Below are 20,180 nucleotides of genomic sequence, written 5' to 3'. Positions count from 1 at the left end.
TGCTCAGTGTCGAGCTATCAGAGTGGCATTTTTACTCTGAATTTGCCTGCTGCAGATAAGTCAGGGCTGTCCCTCCGTGATGGCACGGATACGTTGGGATGTGTTCGGGCTATGTAAATCCCACCAAAACCCTTGTGCCAGATGATTCCTGCTGCCTGGTACTAGGCCACCAAAGGCACCTCATTGACAGACACGGGGATCAGGAGTCAGCACAGCAGCCCCAGAAGCAAACGCAGGGAACCAGAAACCAACTCCAGGCACATCTGGGACATACTTTTTTCTCTAGGGCACAGACCTGCAGGGTAGCTGTAGTGCTGACCACCTTCCCAGGCCCTTTTTATTGCGCAGGGTGATCTTCCTGGTGTTGCAGGCTGTCTCCTCACTGTTTCCCCTGCTCTCAGGCGTCATCACAGCTGCAGCCGTCAGATATGCAGCCTCCTCTCTGAAATGTTAGGCTGCCTGTTTGTTCCCAAAGACAGAAATCAGGTGAGGGTTGAGGGGACTTATCAGTCAGTCAGGGCAGGAACAAACATACATTGCCAGGGTGTTGCAAATGTCCCCAGAACAAGCAAACACCTCAAATCCAGGGAATTCAGCTAAGGTTGTTTACCAGCTGCGTGGCATTTCTGCATGTTATGGAGTAAAGAAGTGGTGGTGTGCAATGTCTGGAAAAAAAAATGATAAGGGAAGAAAAAAATCTCATGCAACATCCCAGATATTGCCAGCGTTCAATAAACCTCCGAAGGCTTGAAGTCCTCCGAGAAGATGACTGATTTCTCTCAGACTGAGTGCAGTTTATCTTATTTTGGGCAGCCAGGCCTGTTTAAATGTATGAAGTCCAGTTTAAGCCTCTCTGACTGGTGTCGCTCTGACTAATAAACCAGAAATATTTCACTCTGATCCACAGCTATAAATCAGGCCTGTGTTTCCATCAAGATGCAATGCTGAAGCTTCTGTATCTATGTGTTTTGATTCTCATAAATGTAACCAGCTTTAAACCTTTTTATTACCAAATGCTTCAAAAGCTCCTTCTGGGTAAGAAGTTCTTCCGTGTCCAATATCTTTGAACTCCACTATCCATCTTTTTAATGTAGACATTTATTTTGCAGGCATGGTGAGAAATCTTGGGCTCCCTCCCCCTCCCCCCCCCGATCTTGAGATCTGCTATCATTACTTTTGCAAATATTGCTATAGGTTATCCTTTCCTTGACCCTTCCTTGGGAGACATGCTTATTCAGGGCTTAATCGCTTGCTGATTAATTTCCCGGCATTCCTCCTTTTACTGGCTTCCTAAATCCCCCCTAGAGAGATTGTGACCTAGGGACTAAACCAGGAGCAACTGTCTTGCTGCCTCCAGTAATTCCAGAGCAGCTGAAGAAGAACTGAGACCCAAACTCAGACTTGAAAGGGTATGGAGAGGGCTTTTTCTGTTGAGGGGAGACCTGCAAGAGTCCTTTCTTTGCAAGTCAGCAGATACTTCACATCACTACAGTGTGAAGTCCTGTTATAATGCCTCCAGAATAAAATATTTTGGTATTTCAGTTCCATAGTTTTTTTTTTTTTTTTTTTTTTTTTAATCTTTCTGTTGTTCGTCTCAAATTAACACAAAAATAACTTGTAATTCTTCCTCTCTACAGCCATATTTCCCAATTAGTCCTGACAGCCTCACACACGATGGTTCTCCTGAAACTGTTCTCAGCCACTTTCTGTCATGCCTATGGAAACCCCCACAGCCTATAAACAGCATCTCCTCTTTATTACCTTCTCTTTTGCTCAACTTCACCCCTTTGGGCATTTTGTCCTTTTGGTTCCTACCTTTACAACCTGCTCCATGTCTATTTTATATCTCTTGAAAATTTTGGGATAATTTAGAGGAGTGTTGATCTATAAACAGCAGTCTGAAACGTGGCACAACCATGAAGGCTCAGCAGCCCTGCTGTCGTGGGACTGCCAAGGGAAGTGGCTCAGCAGCTGGATGTTAACCAGCTCTGCCCGCTGCCACTCCTCCAAGTTTCACTCTGTGCAAGAACACGGTTCTTCCTTTTTGCTCTGCAAAACTGAGATAGCGAAGAAGGGGTATCTGGAAGATACGCCCTTGCGTGAAGAGGCACGACATGGTAGCAGCCTGAATTTTCCCTCGTCCTGGCCGCGGTGTGATCGCGGAGTCCCACTGCAGATGACCCACTAGGAATGCTGCCCTGCAGGGGGAAGAGAAGCCCTGTGGGCACCCTGCTTCCGAAACCGCACCAGGGATTTGCGTGTTTGCCTCTGTAGGGCACTCCTTCCCTGCTTTACCGCCTGCCTGCTTCCACAGGAAAGCTCTTCGAGGAGCTTGCCTGGATTTCTGCAGGGAGCCGTCATAAATACGGGTGAATTTCCAAATTTCCACACGGGTGCGAGACTGGCAAGATGAGGAAAAGAAACTGAAGAACAGAAACTCTGTGAGAAAGGGGCGAAGAAGCAGACACCTAAGGTACCACTAGTATATTTATAAGAGCTTTTATTTTTATTTTTTTCGGGTTTTAACGCGGCCGGCGGCCCGCCACTCCCTCCCCGCTGCTCCCTTCCACCCCCAGCCGGCCGCGGGCTCCTCCCGCCCCTCAGCCACCTGCCCGGGGCCTGTCCCGGCCCCAGCCTCGGCTCCAGCCCCGGCCTCGGCCCCGCCCGGCCCCGGCTGTGCCCGCGGCCGTGCCGGGGAGCCCGGGCAGGGCCGGGGGAGCGGGATGGCGGCGGTGCCGCCGCTGTGAGGAGGTGAGGGGGCGCGGGGGGAGCCGCCCGCCCGCCCGCCTGTCCTGCTGCGGGCCGGGGGCACGGCTGCCGGCAGGGGCAGCGCTGACACGCCGCGGGGAGCGCTTCTCAGGGAGCGTTCCGCTTTTCGGGGTTTTTACGTTATTATTAATTTGCATTCCCTTCGCCCTTCTGCTCGGAAGCTCGCTCCGCGCTGGCGCGGTTGGCGTTGTTTCCCGGACTTGCCGTGGCGGCAGTTCCCTTCTGGGCAGGCTGCCGCAGAGGTTGGGGTTTTGTCAGGGCGGTGGTCGCTGGCACCCCGGGGGGTTTCTGTACCTGAGGGCTCGTTTTGTTTAAAATGTCATTATTCTGCACTGAGACTGCCCGGGGTCGGGTTGGAAAGCAGGCACCGGCTCTGTGGGAGCAGGGGTAGTCAGTCAGGGCAGCGCCGTGTGGCACTGCCATCAGGCTGGAAGGTGGGAATGAAGGCATGGAATGGAAAAGTAAACTTTGAGATTTACTTATGTGGTAGCTAACGGTTGTGATTTCATTCCTGCAGGCTAGCCGTGGTTTCTCCCTAAAGGACGTGCCGCCTCTCTGACACAAGGTACGAGCCGAGCGTGGGGTGAGCACCGAGGGGCTGTGCTGTGCAGGGGCTCAGGCCAGAGCCCGGTGTGATTGCTTTTGTGTGGGACTTGATCGGCAGGACCACAGCACGGCTTGGTCTCGCCGTTTCTGTCACTGCTGGCTTCCCCAGGCCCAGCAGGATGTTCCTCATGGAGCGTCCTGGTCCCACCAGGGTCAGGGCAGCAACTGCAGCTCGCACTGCACCAGCTGAGAGGTCACTGGCTGGCCCCTGTGAGGGTCAAATGTGGCAGAAACCCAAAACTTTTTCAGCAGGGGTAGCTTAATTTCTGGCCTCTAATGAGCTGAGTCCTTGGAGGGTCAGCAGGAAACAGAGGCTGGATGGGAGGAGGAGGAGGGAAGTGGTCTCCCAGCAAGGACTCCCGGCTTGGTGGCTTCTCACCGCCCGACCACCCCTGCTGCCTTCCTGGGTGAAAACCTCCATGTAGCAGATCTGCGGCTGGTGAAGGGCCATGGTGCTGTGCCTGTGTCAGTCATGGCAGTGAAAATGCCTGGCGGTAGAGAGGGTGGCAGCGGGTACAGCTCCAGCATGGCCTGGGAGCATCACTCATGCAAAGGAGCAGGGCGGCCCCAGGAGAGCAGTGGTGTGTGGTCAGAGGAGCTGTGAAATGCAGCAGAAGGGGATGAGGTCAGCAGGAAATCTCCGCTGTCAGAGCGAGGGGTCTGCAGGAGGCAGAGGGCTGGCATGTTACGTTGCAGAGCTGGAAGATGTCTGAGGTGATCTTGCTGAGGTTTGAACTTATTTCCAGATGTGGCACGTAGAGACCATTTGCTCATCCACGACAAGAAGATCTGTGCTTTTTTTTTTTTTTAATAAACCCACGGGAGTTTTTCCACTGGCCTTTGCACCAAGTCCATCAAATGCCTGCTCTTTTTTTAGCAAGCAAAGGGAGCAGGTTCAAACCACTTCTTCCTTGCTTGCGCAAGGGCCTTGTGCGTGTGTGCGGATAACCACTGAGGCAGCCGCTCTTCGCCAGGCGGAAAACCCCAGGACACATGGGCAGTGTCGCTGCGCTGTCACTGGGCTGCGGCACCTGGGCACTTCCCTTGGTCGACGGGATCCCATCCTTATCTTAACTGGGGTGATATCTAACTCAATTAGACCGAGTCAAAGCCACACCAAACGCGCAGCCAGGCAGGTTGGACGAGCGATGCTACATGCATCGTGCGTCAGCAGGTGTAAAAGCCGGTTGTATCTGCTATGGGTGATGTGTGCGTAAAGCATAGGAAAGCCATTCCTAATGTTATCTTTCAGATGACCTCATGTGACTGTCAGAAAAATGTATTGCGCCATGTTTAAGGAAACCATGGGTTCTTCATATAAATAGCACGGCTCACTTGTAAATCCTGAAGAACCAGCCACCTCCCAAAACAACCGAAAGAATGTTTTGGGGAGAAGCAACCTTGGGAATGAATGTGCAGAGATGCAGCAAGAGGGAACAGGGACGAGTCAGGAAGGCCGGTGCAGCACAAAACCTGCACGATGCATATGTGACTGCTGTCTCTGTAGGGAGGAAACATTTACAGTGCTAGCTTTTTGAAAAGGAGGGAAATGGAAGGTGTGATGTTATTACTGGTGATCACTGTTCTATGGTCTAAAAAAGTGTTCTACTACCTAGCTGGGGACAAAAACAACAGACAAAGCCTTGACACTGGTAGAAAGAAGGAAGGCTTTTACCTTCACAAACAAAACCTGACCTTCAGGCAACATCCTAGAAAGAAAAAAAATGTCATGAGGATCTCATCCTCATGTTCTGTGTTGTTTGGGAGAAAATAAAGTGAAAAATGAACAGCATAACTCTAGTAGGCCCTAGTGATGACCATGATTTCTCACCTGGGTTGCACTTTAATGGCACTCCCGTGTGACTGTTGCAAATTTTCCAGAAGATCCCAGAGAGAGTTATCCAAGAAGAATGGTTCCGGAGTAGCTTTCAGGAAGGTCTGAACAACTGAAGTACTTGTGGTCATGGGCTCAGTAGCAGAGATAAGGACAGACATCAAGAGATCTTGTCAAAATGGGGTGTAAGAAGATGGAAGTTTTCATCTGACCCCCAGAGACCAGCATGATGTGAAAATCCCGTGTCTGGCAGAGGCATTGCTGCGGTGGCTGGATTGAAGCTTTGTTCTCTCGAGGGGCCTGCAGACCCAGCCCCTGCCTGGTCCTGCCATCATGTTCCCGGGGGCTGCCAAGGATTTGGGAACAGACATTGTTTCCTTCTGGAAGTCGGCTATAGCCTACTGTGGTAGTTGATATAGCCAATGTAGACAATCATTTCTCCACACTGACAAAGCTGCGCATATTTGTCTTGGCTCTGTTCTTCTTTCAGTTGGTCACTTTACAAGCTCGGAGCTGGAACATCCCTTCGGCATTGTGTGGGAAGACAATATTAACAAGAGCACTGTGTTCTGTGCCTGTGAGCCTCTTGACATTTTGTTGCTGCGACTTGAGAGAAGGTTGATGTTTTATAGCATGTATAAATACATTCTGCACAGGTCCAACGGCATTAACTCAGCCATAGCGTATGGAATAATTTAGTTATCCTCTTTTTTTCCTCCCAGGACACCCTATGACGTTCTAGAACAGGCACTAATGGAAGGCCCTTTGCAAACCTCCGTTCATGTGTGCCACGAAAATGGTCAATGGATGTCAAAATTACCTGAAAAGCTCTGGGATATTCCCCTCTATAACTTATCTCTTCCAGGTAAAGATTAACTTTTGTCCTGTGATGCTTTATTGGCATGTCACTTAAGCACTGGAACATCCTGTTTGTTCCATTTCAGGATGGCTATATTTATTATTTGGGTCAGTGTGTGGGAGAAGGGCTTGGGGGAGTGTTTGTGTGGTGTGTGCATGTATGTGAATATCTTTATTCTGTATTTTGGGGGGTTTCTTAGAGGGGAGGGGGAAAATGATCTCTGGAGGAAAGGGAAGAAAGTGAGACTTCTTTTGCATCAAGATGCGCAAGATGATTATGAATCATCTTGTCAGATCAGTGTTAATAAGATGAGCATTTGCTCACCTTGGCCATGGTGTTCTTTTTTTTCTAATATGTTATTACCTTTTGTTTCTTACTAAAATGGCTCCAAAAGGAAAGAACACTTCACCTTATTGTTTCTTTGCACTGTTTAAAAGAGGCTGGGAAGGTATGAATGGATGGGGACTTGGAATAAATGTATTTGTTTTCATTAATGCAGAGAAGGACTTTACTACATAGCTACTGGTCCCTGTTTGTGGAAACTAGATTTATGCTGATAGGGGTAAATGCATCTGCATTATAGTTGGAGTCCTCATTGGTACTACATCCAGACCTGTTTATCGTTAACATTTTTTGGGGTCATATTGCTGGTTCTCTCTGCTGCCTTGAATAGATATTTTTTCTCATGCCGCCTGAAGAATTTACAGGAGAACCTGTTTTCACTGCCTTGTGGGAAGGCACCGGAGGACTGTGAGCTCTTGAGCACTTTGCCTCCACAGTGAAAATGGTACTAAAGGACAGTCCAGCCCACATTTTCTCTCACACCTTTGAATGTGACGGTTTGGGTGGAAAGCAGCACAGCATGTAGATGGATGTTTTATGTAGGTTACGGTATCCTAGGTTAACTTAGCAAAGCCATATTTAGAGATATGGGTGAAAATTTAGAGAGTGGGGAAAATCAAGTCTTATCTTCAGTGAGCGGAGTCCTGGGAGGACCTGAGAACTGTGGTGGAACTCTTCTACGCCTCACGGAATAGCGGAGTATGATTTAAAGTGAAAAACAGAAACATACTTCGTGGTGATTTGTTGGATGTGAAATTTGAAGTGGTGTTAACGTCAAAACAAGCACACCTCTCAGTTTTGGATAAAGTCTATGTAAGAGTACTCAGATGTTATAAAGAAAATCTAGATTTCTTTTTTAATCAACAAAATAAGAAAATAAGCAGCTATCTTATGACAGAAGAAAGGTCATGTTCTCTTTTTATCTTCTATTCCTCTTGCAAAAATTGTTGAAAAAGCCAGTATCATGCTCCGTGGTTTTCAATGAAAAGGAACAGCGTTATTTCTAAAGAGCTTTCACAGCAGTGTTTCTTGGTTGAAAGCTGAGAACCTGCTGATGTGTGCTTTTGACTTCCTGGCTCTTCTAACAGTGACGCTGGCATTCTTGCGAATGTTTGCTGTTCTCATGAGCATATCTGCATGGAGAACAGGCAGGCAGAAAAGAATGGCTGAAGAATGGCATGAAGCTGCAGCAGGATCGGTTCAGGTTGGATGTCAGGAAAAGGGTCTTCACCAAGAGGGTGGGCGGACACTGGGACAGGCTCCCCAGGGACGGTCACAGCACCAAGCCTGCTGGAGTTCAAGAAGCATTCGGACAACACTCTTAAGACATGTGGTTTGATTTTTGGGTGGCCCTCTATGGAGCGAGGAGTTGGAATTGATGATCCTTGTGGGTCTCTTCCAACTCGGGATATTCTGTGATTCGAGGTCCGTTTTGGCAAACACTGTACGACTTTTTCTGAGCACTGCAGGACGTGTAGCTTGGAAGGTTTTGTTGCTTCTCCAGCTGACCTACAAAACTTGTCTAGCCCAGGTCAGAACAAAACAAATTAAGACCAACCAGGTCAAGACAGCTCTGGCAGGTTGTCAGAGGGAGCAATGTCTGGGGGAAACTCAATTAGGAAATGGAAGCTTATTGACCTCCCCACAGAAGCCAGGCCTGTCCGTCTGGTCCTTAGGACATGGTAAAGGTGTCATAAGCCAAGGGGTTCCCAGAGTGGGATGGCTGGGCTCGTCTCAGATAAAGAAGACAACAGGGCACTCAGGAAACTTGAGAAAGTGTATTTTGAAGTCGTGACAAGGAGACAGAGGCAACTTTCAGAAACTGGTTCTGTGTTGTGCCAGCTTCAGCACGGTGCTGCAGGGGGATGCTGTTTGAAGCTCCAAAACTGCCTGTTTTTTTGCTAGCTCACTATCTTTGCTCTGTATTTGTTGCGTCATGGATATGCCGTCTTCCTCTTATCACTGTAACTCACTGACATCACAAGAAGACTCCTAAATGAAAGGTTATTATCCGCAGGCTGGTTGGCATCAGCAGATGCAACACCCATGGATGGAATCTTGTTCCCTTCTCTCAAACTTGGATTTGGTCCATGTGGATTTAGCGGCTTGACTCTTACATCTTTTAAGACAAACTTCTTTGAATGCCTTCATTGTCAAACTTACATCTGCAAGAATCTTAGTTTGGGTGCTTAAAGCAGGAAAATACAGGCAGACAGCAGATTTTAAAGGTGAAAAACAGAGTGAGACACTAAACTATTTCTGACCACTTTAAAGAATTTTCTTTATTTCAAATACAACCCTGTCCTTTTCCTTTGGCTACTAGAAGTATTGCCATTGGCACCAGTAAGACTGACCTTTCAAGAAGCCATCAGGATGCCAACTGATGCTAGAAGTTCCTAGCATCAGTGAACACTTTGACAGAAGACTTAAAAACTAAAATGATATGCGAATTCCTTGCAGATATTCTGTAAAGATCCCAGCAAATCACTTCATGGAGTTGTTAGTTTATTGATGTTCTACAAAATCAGAAGAAATAATGGAACAGAAAAAGCTAGCAAAAACACTGGCTGCCTGTACTGAAGAAAGCAGACATAGAGGTTCATCTAAATATGATGCAAGAGATGTGTCAGGCTTAACATTTCTTGGAAGTCAAACATTTGGACAGGCTGTACTTGGCTCTGATACGTAACTTATAATTCCCTGTGCTAGAAAGAGGTAATTCTGAAGTCCCTAAAAGGTGGATCCTGCCCATCTAACACATATAAACTTAGATTAGATTTGTCTCTGAAACTTTCAAGCACCTGTGTTTTGTTCAGGGAGGCATTCTTACCAGATATTTAAGATATTAATGCTTGAAGTGCCAAGTTAGGAGTTGGTCCAATCAAAGGAGTAAGAAAATGAATTTCATCTTTCAGGCATGGTTCTGTATATTTTCCTGGGCAAAGGTGATGAGCATGGGCATGAAATCCTGAAATCAGGACAAATTCAAAAAAAATCTGAATCAGTCTGAAATCAGGACAAATTCCAAATAAATTCAGCAAAGGAAAATTCAAAAAAGGCTCTGCACCTGGGGCAGAGTAATGCCAGATGCAGATGTGGAGCTGAGTGGCTGGGGAGCAGCTCCTCAGAAAGGAACCTGGGGGTGTTTTTTATTGCCTGAAAAAAGTGAGTTTTCACATCCAGATAATTGTTTCAGTAGAAGATGCTGGTTGAAACAGGCCATCGTAATGCAGTGTGAGGCACACATCAACAACTTGTAGGTTAAATTGGAATTGCTTCAAGGAAAAATATTGACAAGTCTCAGTGCCCTCCCTTCATGAGGATTTCGTGCTAACAGTGTCAGGTGAGTGAACTCTGTAGAAGAGCCCACCTTTTGACCATAACTGCATGGGCAATATACATAACTACAGGCAACATACATGTATGTTTTGGAAATGAAGTGGCATGTCAGATGTGTGCCTGCAATATAACCATGTATTTTGGTGTTTGAGTAATTAAGAAATGATGTTCATTTTACATTTGTCTTTCTATTCTACAGGGAGTCACGACACTATGACGTACTGCTTGGATAGAAACTCTGCCGTTAGTGGCAATGAATCGAAGCTGGTGGAGATTTTAAATAAATTTATGCCCTGCATTGTACGCCCTATCATTATGAAGTGGTCTATAACACAGGTAAGTGTTGTCCAACACTCCCAGGCGTGAACAAATCAAGTCTGTGCTGCTGTGCTGAGCGCGGTCATGTTCTCCCATACAGCAATGAGAGAATAGCTTGCAGCCTAGAAATCTGTGCTCTCATGAAATACCTGTGCTGTACATACCAGATCTTCTTTTGTGGGGAAAGATCATTCAGCTTAGGCAGGGAGGGTTTGCAAAGATACGGCTTAAAACTGACCACTTGTTACTAGAAAATCATCTTCTTTTTGGCATGCTTATTGTTGTTGTTAACATTTAATATAACTCTTATCAAAGGAAGTTAGTAAAAGGGTTTTTCTTTTCTTGCACTTTGTTCAGAAGGTAATACCGTCATTTTTACTGTCACTGTTGTGTGAGGTGTTCGTTGTTTTCCCCGCTTTCTTGTGTAAAATATTTCAGCGAGCAGCAAAGACAAAAATATTGTGTAAGGGAACTTTTACCATTAAAGATAAAGGGAATGAAGGTGTGACACCTCGCATAAGGTTTAGTTCATTTTTCAAAATGACTACGTTTTAAGGTAGCAGTTATCTCTTACTGTTCCTCACAAATGCCCGTTAAAGACAAAATTGGGAATCATAATTTAAGTTAGAGCTTTTGAAGATTTTTCTAAAGAACAGGCTTCGCTGCCATCAAAGAGGCACCAGAAATCCTTTCACTTTTGTTCTTTTTGAAGGAGCATTCATTATTAGTGAATTAAAACTGAATAATTGATAAATGGCAATGATTATGCGTAGGCTCCTTGTGCTGTGTTTGAGCAGCCCTGGCACACGGGAGTCTTGGACACTCTGGCTTACCACGTACGTCACAGGTTGATGTGCAAAGGCACTCGCTTGTCGCAGCGCCTGTTCTCGAGCTGCGCTTTTGCTTTGTGACTCAAGCCCATGTCAGATTCAGAAAGCTCCTGCCCTGCTGGCCGCTGGTTGATGAGGTGACCCTGGAGGGGACAAACAAGCTCCGCACATCATTGCACTCATTTTCTGGCCTGAGCCCAGCTTGCTGAGTGGGAAGCGGCCCGGCGCTGATCGGAAACGTGCCGCGGTGCCCAGCCGTCCCTGCAGGGAGGTGACTCCACCCGTTGGTATCTGGAGCACCCAGATCAAGGAGTGCTACCGACCGTAGGGCCCACGCGTTCCTGGATGGCCCAATGCCTCGGTGATGCCTGGCTTCAGCCCTGGCTGTGCTGCGTGTCAGCCTGCGTGCCCAGGTCTTGGCTGCGCGGCGGCTGATGCCGGGAGTGTGATCTCCACTCGTGCCCTGGATGTCTGGTGTGAGGCTGCAGCACCGGGCAGCATCACTCCACAAGGCCTCCTCTTACATTTTGCCCTTGGGGGCAGTATTCACGGTGTCTAATTGAGTATCCAAATGCAGGTGATGAATTAAGGAGCCTAATCTCTCCAGTTTTCCCATGCAGCCAGTGGAAAGAAAGAAGTTTCTCCAGGGGGCAGTTCAGAGCAGCTTAGTCTGATGCTCTTTCTGGCCACAAAGGTTATATATGACCTACAGCCATATACTGCCCCATCTCCAGTGACCCCTGGGTCTCTCCCTCAGCTTCTCCAGCCTGGAGAAGACCGAGCAGGCGTGGACGTTGCTGCTGGCAGCTCCCATGGTCAGAGCCACCCCACTACTTGCACCCTGGGGCACACAGGGCTGCTCCCCAGCCCTGCAGCTCAGCCATGGCCAGGGGAGGTAAAACCTAGGAGCAGAGAGTTGGATGGTCAAAGCCAGCCTGGGTGAACATCCCACCGTGTGTCTGAGCTCTGTCCCAGTGCTAATGCCACCGACGTGGTTAATCGGGCACAACACCTTGCATTGGTTTAGCTTTTGCTGAAGCCTTTCAGGCCTAAATCAGTACCGAGTATTTTTTCTGAGACCTGAAAGTGTTGTCCATACAAGCAGGTTGAACTGAGACAAATTAGTATTTAAAAGTATTAATTTAAGTTGCTTCTATTTTCTTAATGAAAGAGTCTTGATATAGATGAGAGACGTACCATTTGGGACTTTTTGCCCCAGAAATTCAGCTCTATCACATGTTCCATTTAGCCCTTGAAGTCAGTAGGAGAGGTCCAAGAGAAATTTAAAATAGAAGAGATCCTCTGTTTTGTAGGACTTCGACAAGTTGATTAAAACTTTTTTTAAGAGACTTTGTCCTAAAAAAAAAAAAGAACAATAGCTAGTATTTTTTTCTATTTTCGTTTTTCCTTTTGCTGAGGATGAGTGAGCTCCGCAGAGACAATCGTGGCAAAGTCTTTGATCTAATAAAATAAATACAGAATTTCTAAGGTGCTGATCCTGCAGGTTTTGTTTATACAAATAGTCTTGTGAACAGAGATCGTGTATGTATGCACAGGTTAATGAATCTTTGACTTTCAGAACACGACAAATGCAGAGGTCTGAAACTAATCTAATCTGTATCTGGAGTGTATTCCGCAGGGAAATCAGGATCCCTCTTGTCAGATAGTAAAATAATTCAAATTATGACTTGGTGCCTTATAGTGCCATTTTAAAGATGAAAGACCTGTGAAAAATGTCACAGGGCTAATTTGATACACCTCTTCCAGTTATCTACTCTAAAGAAACAAATCCCTTCCAGGCTCTCAGGACCTTTGTCTTCCGTTTAACCCTTCAGGTACTGACTGTGACGGAGCAACTTGAGGCCGGAGTTAGATACTTGGATTTTAGGATTGCCCACAAGGCTAACGATCCATCAATGAATCTGTACTTCGTGCATATGGTATACACGACTGTTGTTGTACAGGTATTGTCCTTGCCTTCAGAATGGCTCTACGCACGGTGCTGCTTGTTTTATGTAAGAGCCGTCACAGTCTGAAAATGATGGCCCAAGGTCTTCTGAATAGGTTATTTGTTTTCCTAACGTGAGGACTTCAAACTAGAGAAAGTTGGCAGGGCAGGTTACTGGGCTGGAACACTTCAGCATCGGTTAGTTCCTTACCCTTAATCTGGAACTGCTGTGTGTTGCTCTCTACCACCTACCCCCGCAGCAAGTGTTTCTAGGGTTCTGATGTTTCTGAGGTTTATCTTGTGTTGTCCCAGGATGCTACCTGGGGCTGTCCCATTTCCCTGATAAGGACAGAAGTTACTAAAAAGGAGAAGGTATTAAAAGCCTAATAAAATCACAGAAACATTTTTTTTTGAGGAAAAAGTATTTCCCTGAAAGACAGAGAGACTCGAGTCTGGATCCCATGATCAAATTACTGTCAACTGCTGTGAAGATACCGCTGTGAGTTGCTCTTTTGCATGTGCTCTCTCACTGTGGACCAGTTTATGTCTTTCTTAGCTGGCTGTGCATTCATCTGCGCCTGGCTATACAGATCCCAGCAAATGCAGCTTTAGTTTGTAGTAGATTAACTGCCTAAACTTTGGTTTCATGCTTCATATTGGAGGCCTGGACCCTTCATGCCATATGTCATGGTGATTGGCATGCTCAAGTAGACAGTTAGATGTAGTGCCTGCCCACCCTGCTAATGACGTGGTCTCCAAGAAGTGTCATTGCCTGTAACAAACGGGGAAAACAGGTCCTGTCATGTTTAAGCAAGTACAGAGCTTTCCCCTGTTTTCCAGTTTGCCACTAACACAGGGTTTGCCCTTAAAGAAGCTTGGGAAGATGGGTTTACTGCTAACCTGCCTCCAAGAAATAGGAGGCTCATGGGTATTATCAAAATATAAAGCTGCTAAGTCTGGTGTGCTAGACCCACATCCAGAGCAAATCATCACGGACCTGCAGAAAGGTTTTCCTGGGGTGCTTCTCTCTGGAACATCCTGTGGGCTGTCAGATGTCCATACTCCGAAACCTACACTGATTTTTGTTATCGTGATTGCCGTTCTACTTCGCTGTCAATGCTCTGTTTATTTCTTTCCCCTGCGTAACATAAATGATTTGCTATGACTATCTTTTGTAGGATATTCTGTGGGAAGTGTTAAAGTGGTTGGAAACTCATCCTCAGGAAGTTGTTATCTTAGCCTGCAGGAATTTTGACGGATTAAACAAGAAACTTCACTGTCATCTTATTGCCTGTATAAAAGAGATTTTCCAGTGTAAGCTGTGTCCCAGAAATGTAAGTATGAGATTTTTTCCCACCTTTTTTAAAGGATGATATATTACAGTGAGGCCTTTGGTTCAGAATTGCCATATATTTCTGATTGTGCTGTATTTTTAACCTAGGAAAAAATCGCTGCATCAGAAATATGTCTTTACCTAATAAAATTGAGGAAATATAGCAAACCTACTTCCCATAGTATGGAGGAGGGAATTAAATTGGACTGTCATGTCCATTGAGTTGTGGGACAACAGTAGGGACACAACTGCCATCCACTGTTCTGTCTGATTTTTTGTAGAAGGGTTGTTAAAAATACAGTCCAGAGGGCTTTCAGTCTCAGGTGGAGATGACTGCCTTCTGAGCTGATGGGATTCAGATTACCTTACAGCAGTCTTTTCACAGCAAGAATTACAAATTATTTTCATGCTATACATAGCATAAAAAAACATATAGTTTAGGTTGGAAGAGACCTCTAAGTCATCTGGTCCAACCCCAGCAGGCAAACTGGGCCAACTTCCAAGTTGCGTTGGGCCATATCCTGTCCAGTCTTGAATATCTCTGAGGATGGAGATTCCACAGCCTTTCTGGGCAGCTCGGTCCAGTGTTTGACCACTCTCACAGTAAACCTGTTTTCCTTATAGCTAAATAAAATTCCTCTTGTGGAAACTTCTGTCTGTTGACTTCCGTCCTTTTGCCGTTCAGCTCTGAGGACTGGCTGGCTCTGTTTCCCCTACATCCACCCGTTAGGTATTTGCAGACAGCAGTAAGACTTGTCCGTAGTCTTCTTCAGGCTGAACAGACCCAGCTCTCAGCCTGTCCTTGAGTGCAGTTGACCTTTGTCATAAGGACACATTGCTGGCTCACGTTCAGCTTGGTGTCCCTCAGGACCTCCAGGTTGTTTTCTGCAAAGCTTTTTGCCTCCAGCCTTGTTCTGGTGTGTGGGGTTAGTGCATCCAGGCTCAGGATTTGGCTCCTGCCTTTGTTGAGCAGAGGTGCCAAGCGAGGAGGAGGGGATAGATCAGCCTTCTCTGAATCAGGACCTCTCAGCTACAGCTGCTAACAAGATATGAGTTGGTTCCAAGGTTTCTGTGCAACACAGCCTTGTCCACTCCTTGAGAATGTGCTGGCACCACCAGCAGCTGTCAGGTAGGAGCTGTGCTGGTGGCCTTGGCTTTCTTTCCTGGTCTTGAGCTGGAGCTAACCTTCCAACCAGCCTAACAGCTTTCAGTCACCCAACCCTCCAGAAAGGCTTTAAATTTAATAATCAGAAATTACTTGTAGGCTACGTTTTATAAGTTGAGATTTTTAGCTTTCCCTTTTTTACAAGGTGAGGGAGCTTTTAGCAGTTAAACAATTAACATTTCAAAGATGCACAGGAAAAGAGGGTTTTCTCTGGAGATGTGAGGGGTGCTGGATAATGATGACCCTGTTTGCGATTCGAATTAATCCTTTGAAGCTGGTGTGTCAGTAAGGGCTGACTATTACCATTTCAAAGCATTTTGCATGGCAGAGTTAAAATAGAACAATTCTCAGCAAAATTAGGGGATTCTGAATATTCAGGCCTCCACTGAATAACTGAAGACCTGAGTGACACTGTTTTGTTGTTTCCCCAAATACCTCGAGTGTGTAAGTCGTGGATGAGCAGAGCAACACAGGAGAAGACAGTCAAATTTACTTTCAGGCACATGGTCAGATCCAAAACAACAACAAAACAGCTGTTAACTGGGAGAGGGGCAAGTTGCTGGTAGTTCGTTGAAGGAAGGTGAGATTTTGCTTTCGTCACCTGGCTGAAGAAAGAGAGTATTTCCGAGCTGTGTCCAGACAGAGGGAGGACGGGCAATGGAGCAAGGAGAAGCCAAGTATTTCCCTCAAGCAGGATCATTTCCAGGGGGTCTGTTACCAGCACGGCGGACCTTGCCATTTCTGCAGGTGATGCCTTTGCAGGTTAGGTAGCTGTGGGGCTTTTCAGAATCACGGATTCAGAATTAACATCAAATAGCCTCGTGCTTGCTCACTTATTTTAAAATCACCTAATATCTACTGTCTTTCAAGACTGCAGCTCTGGTGTTGAACAAAAGTAAGTGTCAAAGCATTTATGAAGCTCTAAGTAGAGGTCTGTATGTAATACTGGCACAGGCCACAGCGTGACAACATTACATTGTGTTTAAAATTGTAATTGCCTAAACTATTCAAGGTGTCTTCCTTTGATCTGGATTATTAGGGTTTAAAAATCCCATGTCAGACATCTGCAGTTTCATCTCTGCTTTGTTTGCAAAATAAGCACCTGTGCTCATGTATACGTCTCGGGTACCCCCTTTAAAATAAAAAAATAAAAAAGGTTTGAGCTTTAGAAAGGCAGCTGTAGAAAAGCAAAGGCTTCTGTCAACCACAGATTTTGTAGCTCATGAGTAGCTTGTATCTTAATTTTGCAGTATTTTCTGATCTAATTGGGGCTCACACTCTCTCTCGGATGAAGCCAGGAGGGATTTCTATGTTCATTCAACCCCTGGCTCTCTTCAAAGACTTGCATTAAATTTTTCAACTTTGGTTTTTATTTTAAGTAAGAAGTTAATTGGAATATCCTAAAGCCAGCATTTCCTCTTCACAAACAGACACAGCTTTTAACCAACAAAGTTCTTAAAAAAAAGAAAAGATGCCTGTTAAAATGTTGGTTTCAAAAAAATAAATAAATGGAGGGCCATTGAGTCAGTTTCTGACTCAACTCTTGCCTTCTCTCAATGCGAAATGACTGGGGCATCCCAATTTCTGAAACAATCCCCTTACAGAAATCAGAATTAACATCTTTCTTACATTTAGCCTTACTGAGTCTGAACACTGGAGTTTTCATTAAAGGCTGTGGCGAGAAATTTGGGTCTGTGTGGGACAGCTGCCCAAACTATTGCTGCTTCTCTGCATCTGTTTTCCTACAGAGGGGTGTAGGGCTTTGTGTTCCTTGTCGCTCCTTTTACAGAGCGGGCTACGTCTTCCCCTTGCAACACTGTATTCAGCTTGTAATCCAGCCAGTGCTCCACCTGGCTGTAGGGTGAACTGTTTGAACCGAATTTGAGCCTAGCTGTCTAGGCGATTTCACGCTTTGGTATTTGAACTTTGGCAGACACTGCTCTTGTAGGCTCACAGCTCCCACTGACTTCCACCCGGACATAATTTCCCGTAGGTGGTTCCAACGCTGCGGACCATGTGGCAGCATGGCTACCAGGTCATAGTCTCGTATGAAGAAGACGTGGAAGTGGAGAAGCACTGCGAGCTGTGGCCTGCCATCCCGTACTGGTGGGGGAACAGAACTTCCACTCACGCTCTCATCCAGTATCTGGAGCGCATGAAGCGGATGGGGCGACCAGGTACGTGCGGGAGTTGCTCAAAGGAAACAAGAGGCACATACGGCAGTGCAAAACAAATAGAAATGGGTTGGGAGTTCACAGCAGTAAGGAATATAACCCATTGTGCATGCTCTAGACACTCCCACGTTGCCGAGTGCTCTTGCCCACCCACGAGGGCGTGCAACATGCATGTCATCTTACCCAGTGATGTAAATGCGCGCACAAGTGCACCTACGTACACAGGTTATGTCACTGCAGCAGCTCCTTCACCTATGTGACCACGTGGAAGAGAACCAAGGAACGATGGAGGGGAGAACTGCTTCAGAAGCATACTCCCGATCCGAAGAAAAATGCTTTTGTAGATGCACTGCGTGTTCCCACGTGTCACGTGGGAAGTGTAGTCATCTGGAAGCAGCCCTTGTGGAAACACACCTTACAGAGGGAGACTGGTGGGTGGAGAACACTGAGCCCGCAACGAACACTTAAGACAGGTTTAGCTAAACTGGGATGGTTCAAGGAACGAGCTGGATTTTAGTAACTGTTCGGTGTGGCATACAGCAGCAAAAAAGGAAGACAGCCCACTGAAACAGTTCTAGGTCTGTGAAACAATCTTAAGTTAGCATTTTAATGATTCCCAGCGGAACTAGATCTGGAGTTAATGCAATGCTGAGCGGTTTCTGTTCTCCTCAAAGGAATATTTAATGTGTCACCTTTTGATTTTTGTTTCAGAAAAATTCTTTGTTGCGGGCATTAACCTTACTGAAAATTTAAGATACATTCTTTTACACCCATTTGGATCACTGAAGGACATGACACTCCGGAGTCTTCCATGCTTGAAAATCTGGGTGAGGCAGCAGTATCCAGGAGCACAAAAAGAATGTATTAACATCATTGCTGGAGACTTCATAGGAAACGATGATTTTGTCAGAGACGTGATAGAACTTAACACAAAAATTAATCCTCCATTAGACTGTCATAGCAAAGCAGCAGGAACAAATAACATTTCGTTCTCAGCTTTATAATCTTTGTAAAGCTGAAAAGACTTTGTGTGCATTGTGTTTCCTGGTTTAAACATCTTGGAGTACATAAAGGTCCAGTTAACTTAAACCAGGGATGTTTTAAAAACTCATTAAGAGAAGTGCTCTCAAAATCATCAGGCTTTCAAAGCGTTTTCTTGAAAAAGAGAGCAGGAAGATCTTGCTGAAGTCTCTAGAGAACTATGATGTGGGTATAATTTACTTAGAGGTGCTTAGATTCAGTAGCAGCTGGCAATATTGTAAGTCTCAAGAACTAACTCCTATTTTATTTTACATCTAAGTAAGAAGGAGAAATATAATGTCCCTAGTTGCACAAATTGTTTTGTGATTTTATTTTTCTTGGAGTTTAAAAGATATTCTGCACATACTTGCAACCCCAATTTTCAGTATTTTATCAGTGTGAAACTGACTTGTCTGTTTTCATAGTCTGTATTAAATATGCAATATGAAAAGTTTTAAAATGTTGTTGATATATGAAAGGTAAGGTACTGACACACTGCTGTTGTGTGCTGAGTATCAGTTGTGAACCATTTTACTAGCAGGTTAGTCACAACATTCTTCACGATTTGTGAGATATGTGCATTGGAACACTTTCTTTACTATTTTTATCATTCATGCCCCTTCTGCAGTTGATCCGAAGATACCGCAGCCAGGCCCCTGGACAGTTTTGTCTGCTGCAGTAAAATGTGTTTTATTAGGAGCTGCCAAAATACCCTTTACACTGAAAATAAACACACATGAAACTTATTTCTAATCTAAACTCAGACTGCTCTAAAAATACAGTTCTTGAGCTTGTCATGTTCGTTTGAGGTTTCACAACTGGTCTTCCTTTATAACATATTTTTGTAGCACTATAGTTATATTTCCTCTCAGTAAGTATTCTTTGCTTGCGTAAATGCTGTTTTTATGCTGCTTGGCACTGTAAATTAGTTCTATTTTTCTGATTTTTAAATGGACTGTGCAATAACATGATCATGAAGGTAAGAAAAATGCCAAGTATCAGGGCTAAAAGAAAGCAGGCATTGTATAAAGTTCACTATGCAGCGTCATCAATATACCTCACTTTTGATATGCACTTTACATGGAAAAGCTGAGTTCAGGTGTCTGGCAAGATGCTCATGTTTGTAGTAGATGGTTGCATAACTCTGAAATCAACTGCTACTTGATACCAGATCAAAGTTACCTTTGACTTCTAGGAATGAAAGGCCAAGATGCTCACTCCTCGTGCAATCTCCCACAATTGCAGATGACATAGGAGTGAAAACCAAACATTCCATTGAGAAGACTTTCTAAATGCTTTTTTTTTTTTAATGGGCCTTCTTATCCGTGTTCTCACCTCTATTTACTTCATATAGAGCAGTCATTCAGTTTAATTTTTTAAAGAGTCACCACCTGCATCAAGTGTTATTATAACTCAGAATGTTTTTCTGCCTATCTTTTGTACCCTTCAAGTGTCTTGTTACTTTACCTAATAAAACTTGATCTGTTTGTGTAATAAAGACTGAAAGACAGTTTTGCTTCTCCTTTCTGTGATACTGATGTTTTCTCTTCTAAGAATTGATACAGTAGTAGGTATTGTGGATAGATTACCGTCTGCAAGAACATTAGTGTGTGAAAGATGTTCACAGGTAACTTTATTCATTG

At 45.2% G+C, this 20,180-nt stretch overlaps 1 protein-coding gene across 6 annotated transcripts; it reads left to right on the top strand.

Annotated features, from left to right (window-relative positions):
• The first annotated feature begins 1,624 nt into the window (after positions 1-1,624).
• PLCXD1 (phosphatidylinositol specific phospholipase C X domain containing 1) lies at positions 1,625-20,043 on the top strand. Of its 6 annotated transcripts, none has more exons than XM_040535017.1 (8): positions 1,625-2,473; positions 3,287-3,334; positions 5,932-6,074; positions 9,949-10,085; positions 12,733-12,861; positions 14,024-14,179; positions 17,337-17,520; positions 18,229-20,043. In XM_040535017.1, the coding sequence occupies exons 3-8, from the start codon at positions 5,963-5,965 to the stop codon at positions 18,519-18,521; spliced, it is 1,011 nt and encodes a 336-aa protein (XP_040390951.1). In that variant the 5' UTR covers positions 1,625-2,473; positions 3,287-3,334; positions 5,932-5,962; the 3' UTR covers positions 18,522-20,043. The 6 variants fall into 6 exon arrangements, with proteins under 6 accessions (XP_040390951.1, XP_040390968.1, XP_040390961.1 ...); XM_040535034.1 differs by having other exon boundaries at positions 2,026-2,473; positions 3,287-5,826; XM_040535027.1 differs by lacking the exon at positions 1,625-2,473 and adding an exon at positions 2,655-2,751.
• Positions 20,044-20,180: the final 137 nt, after the last annotated feature.

The sequence above is a fragment of the Cygnus olor genome, chromosome 1 (assembly GCF_009769625.2).
Source record: "Cygnus olor isolate bCygOlo1 chromosome 1, bCygOlo1.pri.v2, whole genome shotgun sequence".
Lineage (NCBI taxonomy): Eukaryota > Metazoa > Chordata > Aves > Anseriformes > Anatidae > Cygnus > Cygnus olor.
This window is presented reverse-complemented; position numbering and strand designations above follow the sequence as displayed.

Bases quoted from the DNA above. Each gene is read 5' to 3' on its own strand.
- PLCXD1 (XM_040535017.1), top strand. From the start codon at position 5,963: ATGGAAGGCCCTTTGCAAACCTCCGTTCATGTGTGCCACGAAAATGGT. The intron at 12,862-14,023 runs GTATTGTCCTTG...TATCTTTTGTAG, and splicing joins ACACGACTGTTGTTGTACAG to GATATTCTGTGGGAAGTGTT. The intron at 17,521-18,228 runs GTACGTGCGGGA...TTTTTGTTTCAG, and splicing joins GAAGCGGATGGGGCGACCAG to AAAAATTCTTTGTTGCGGGC.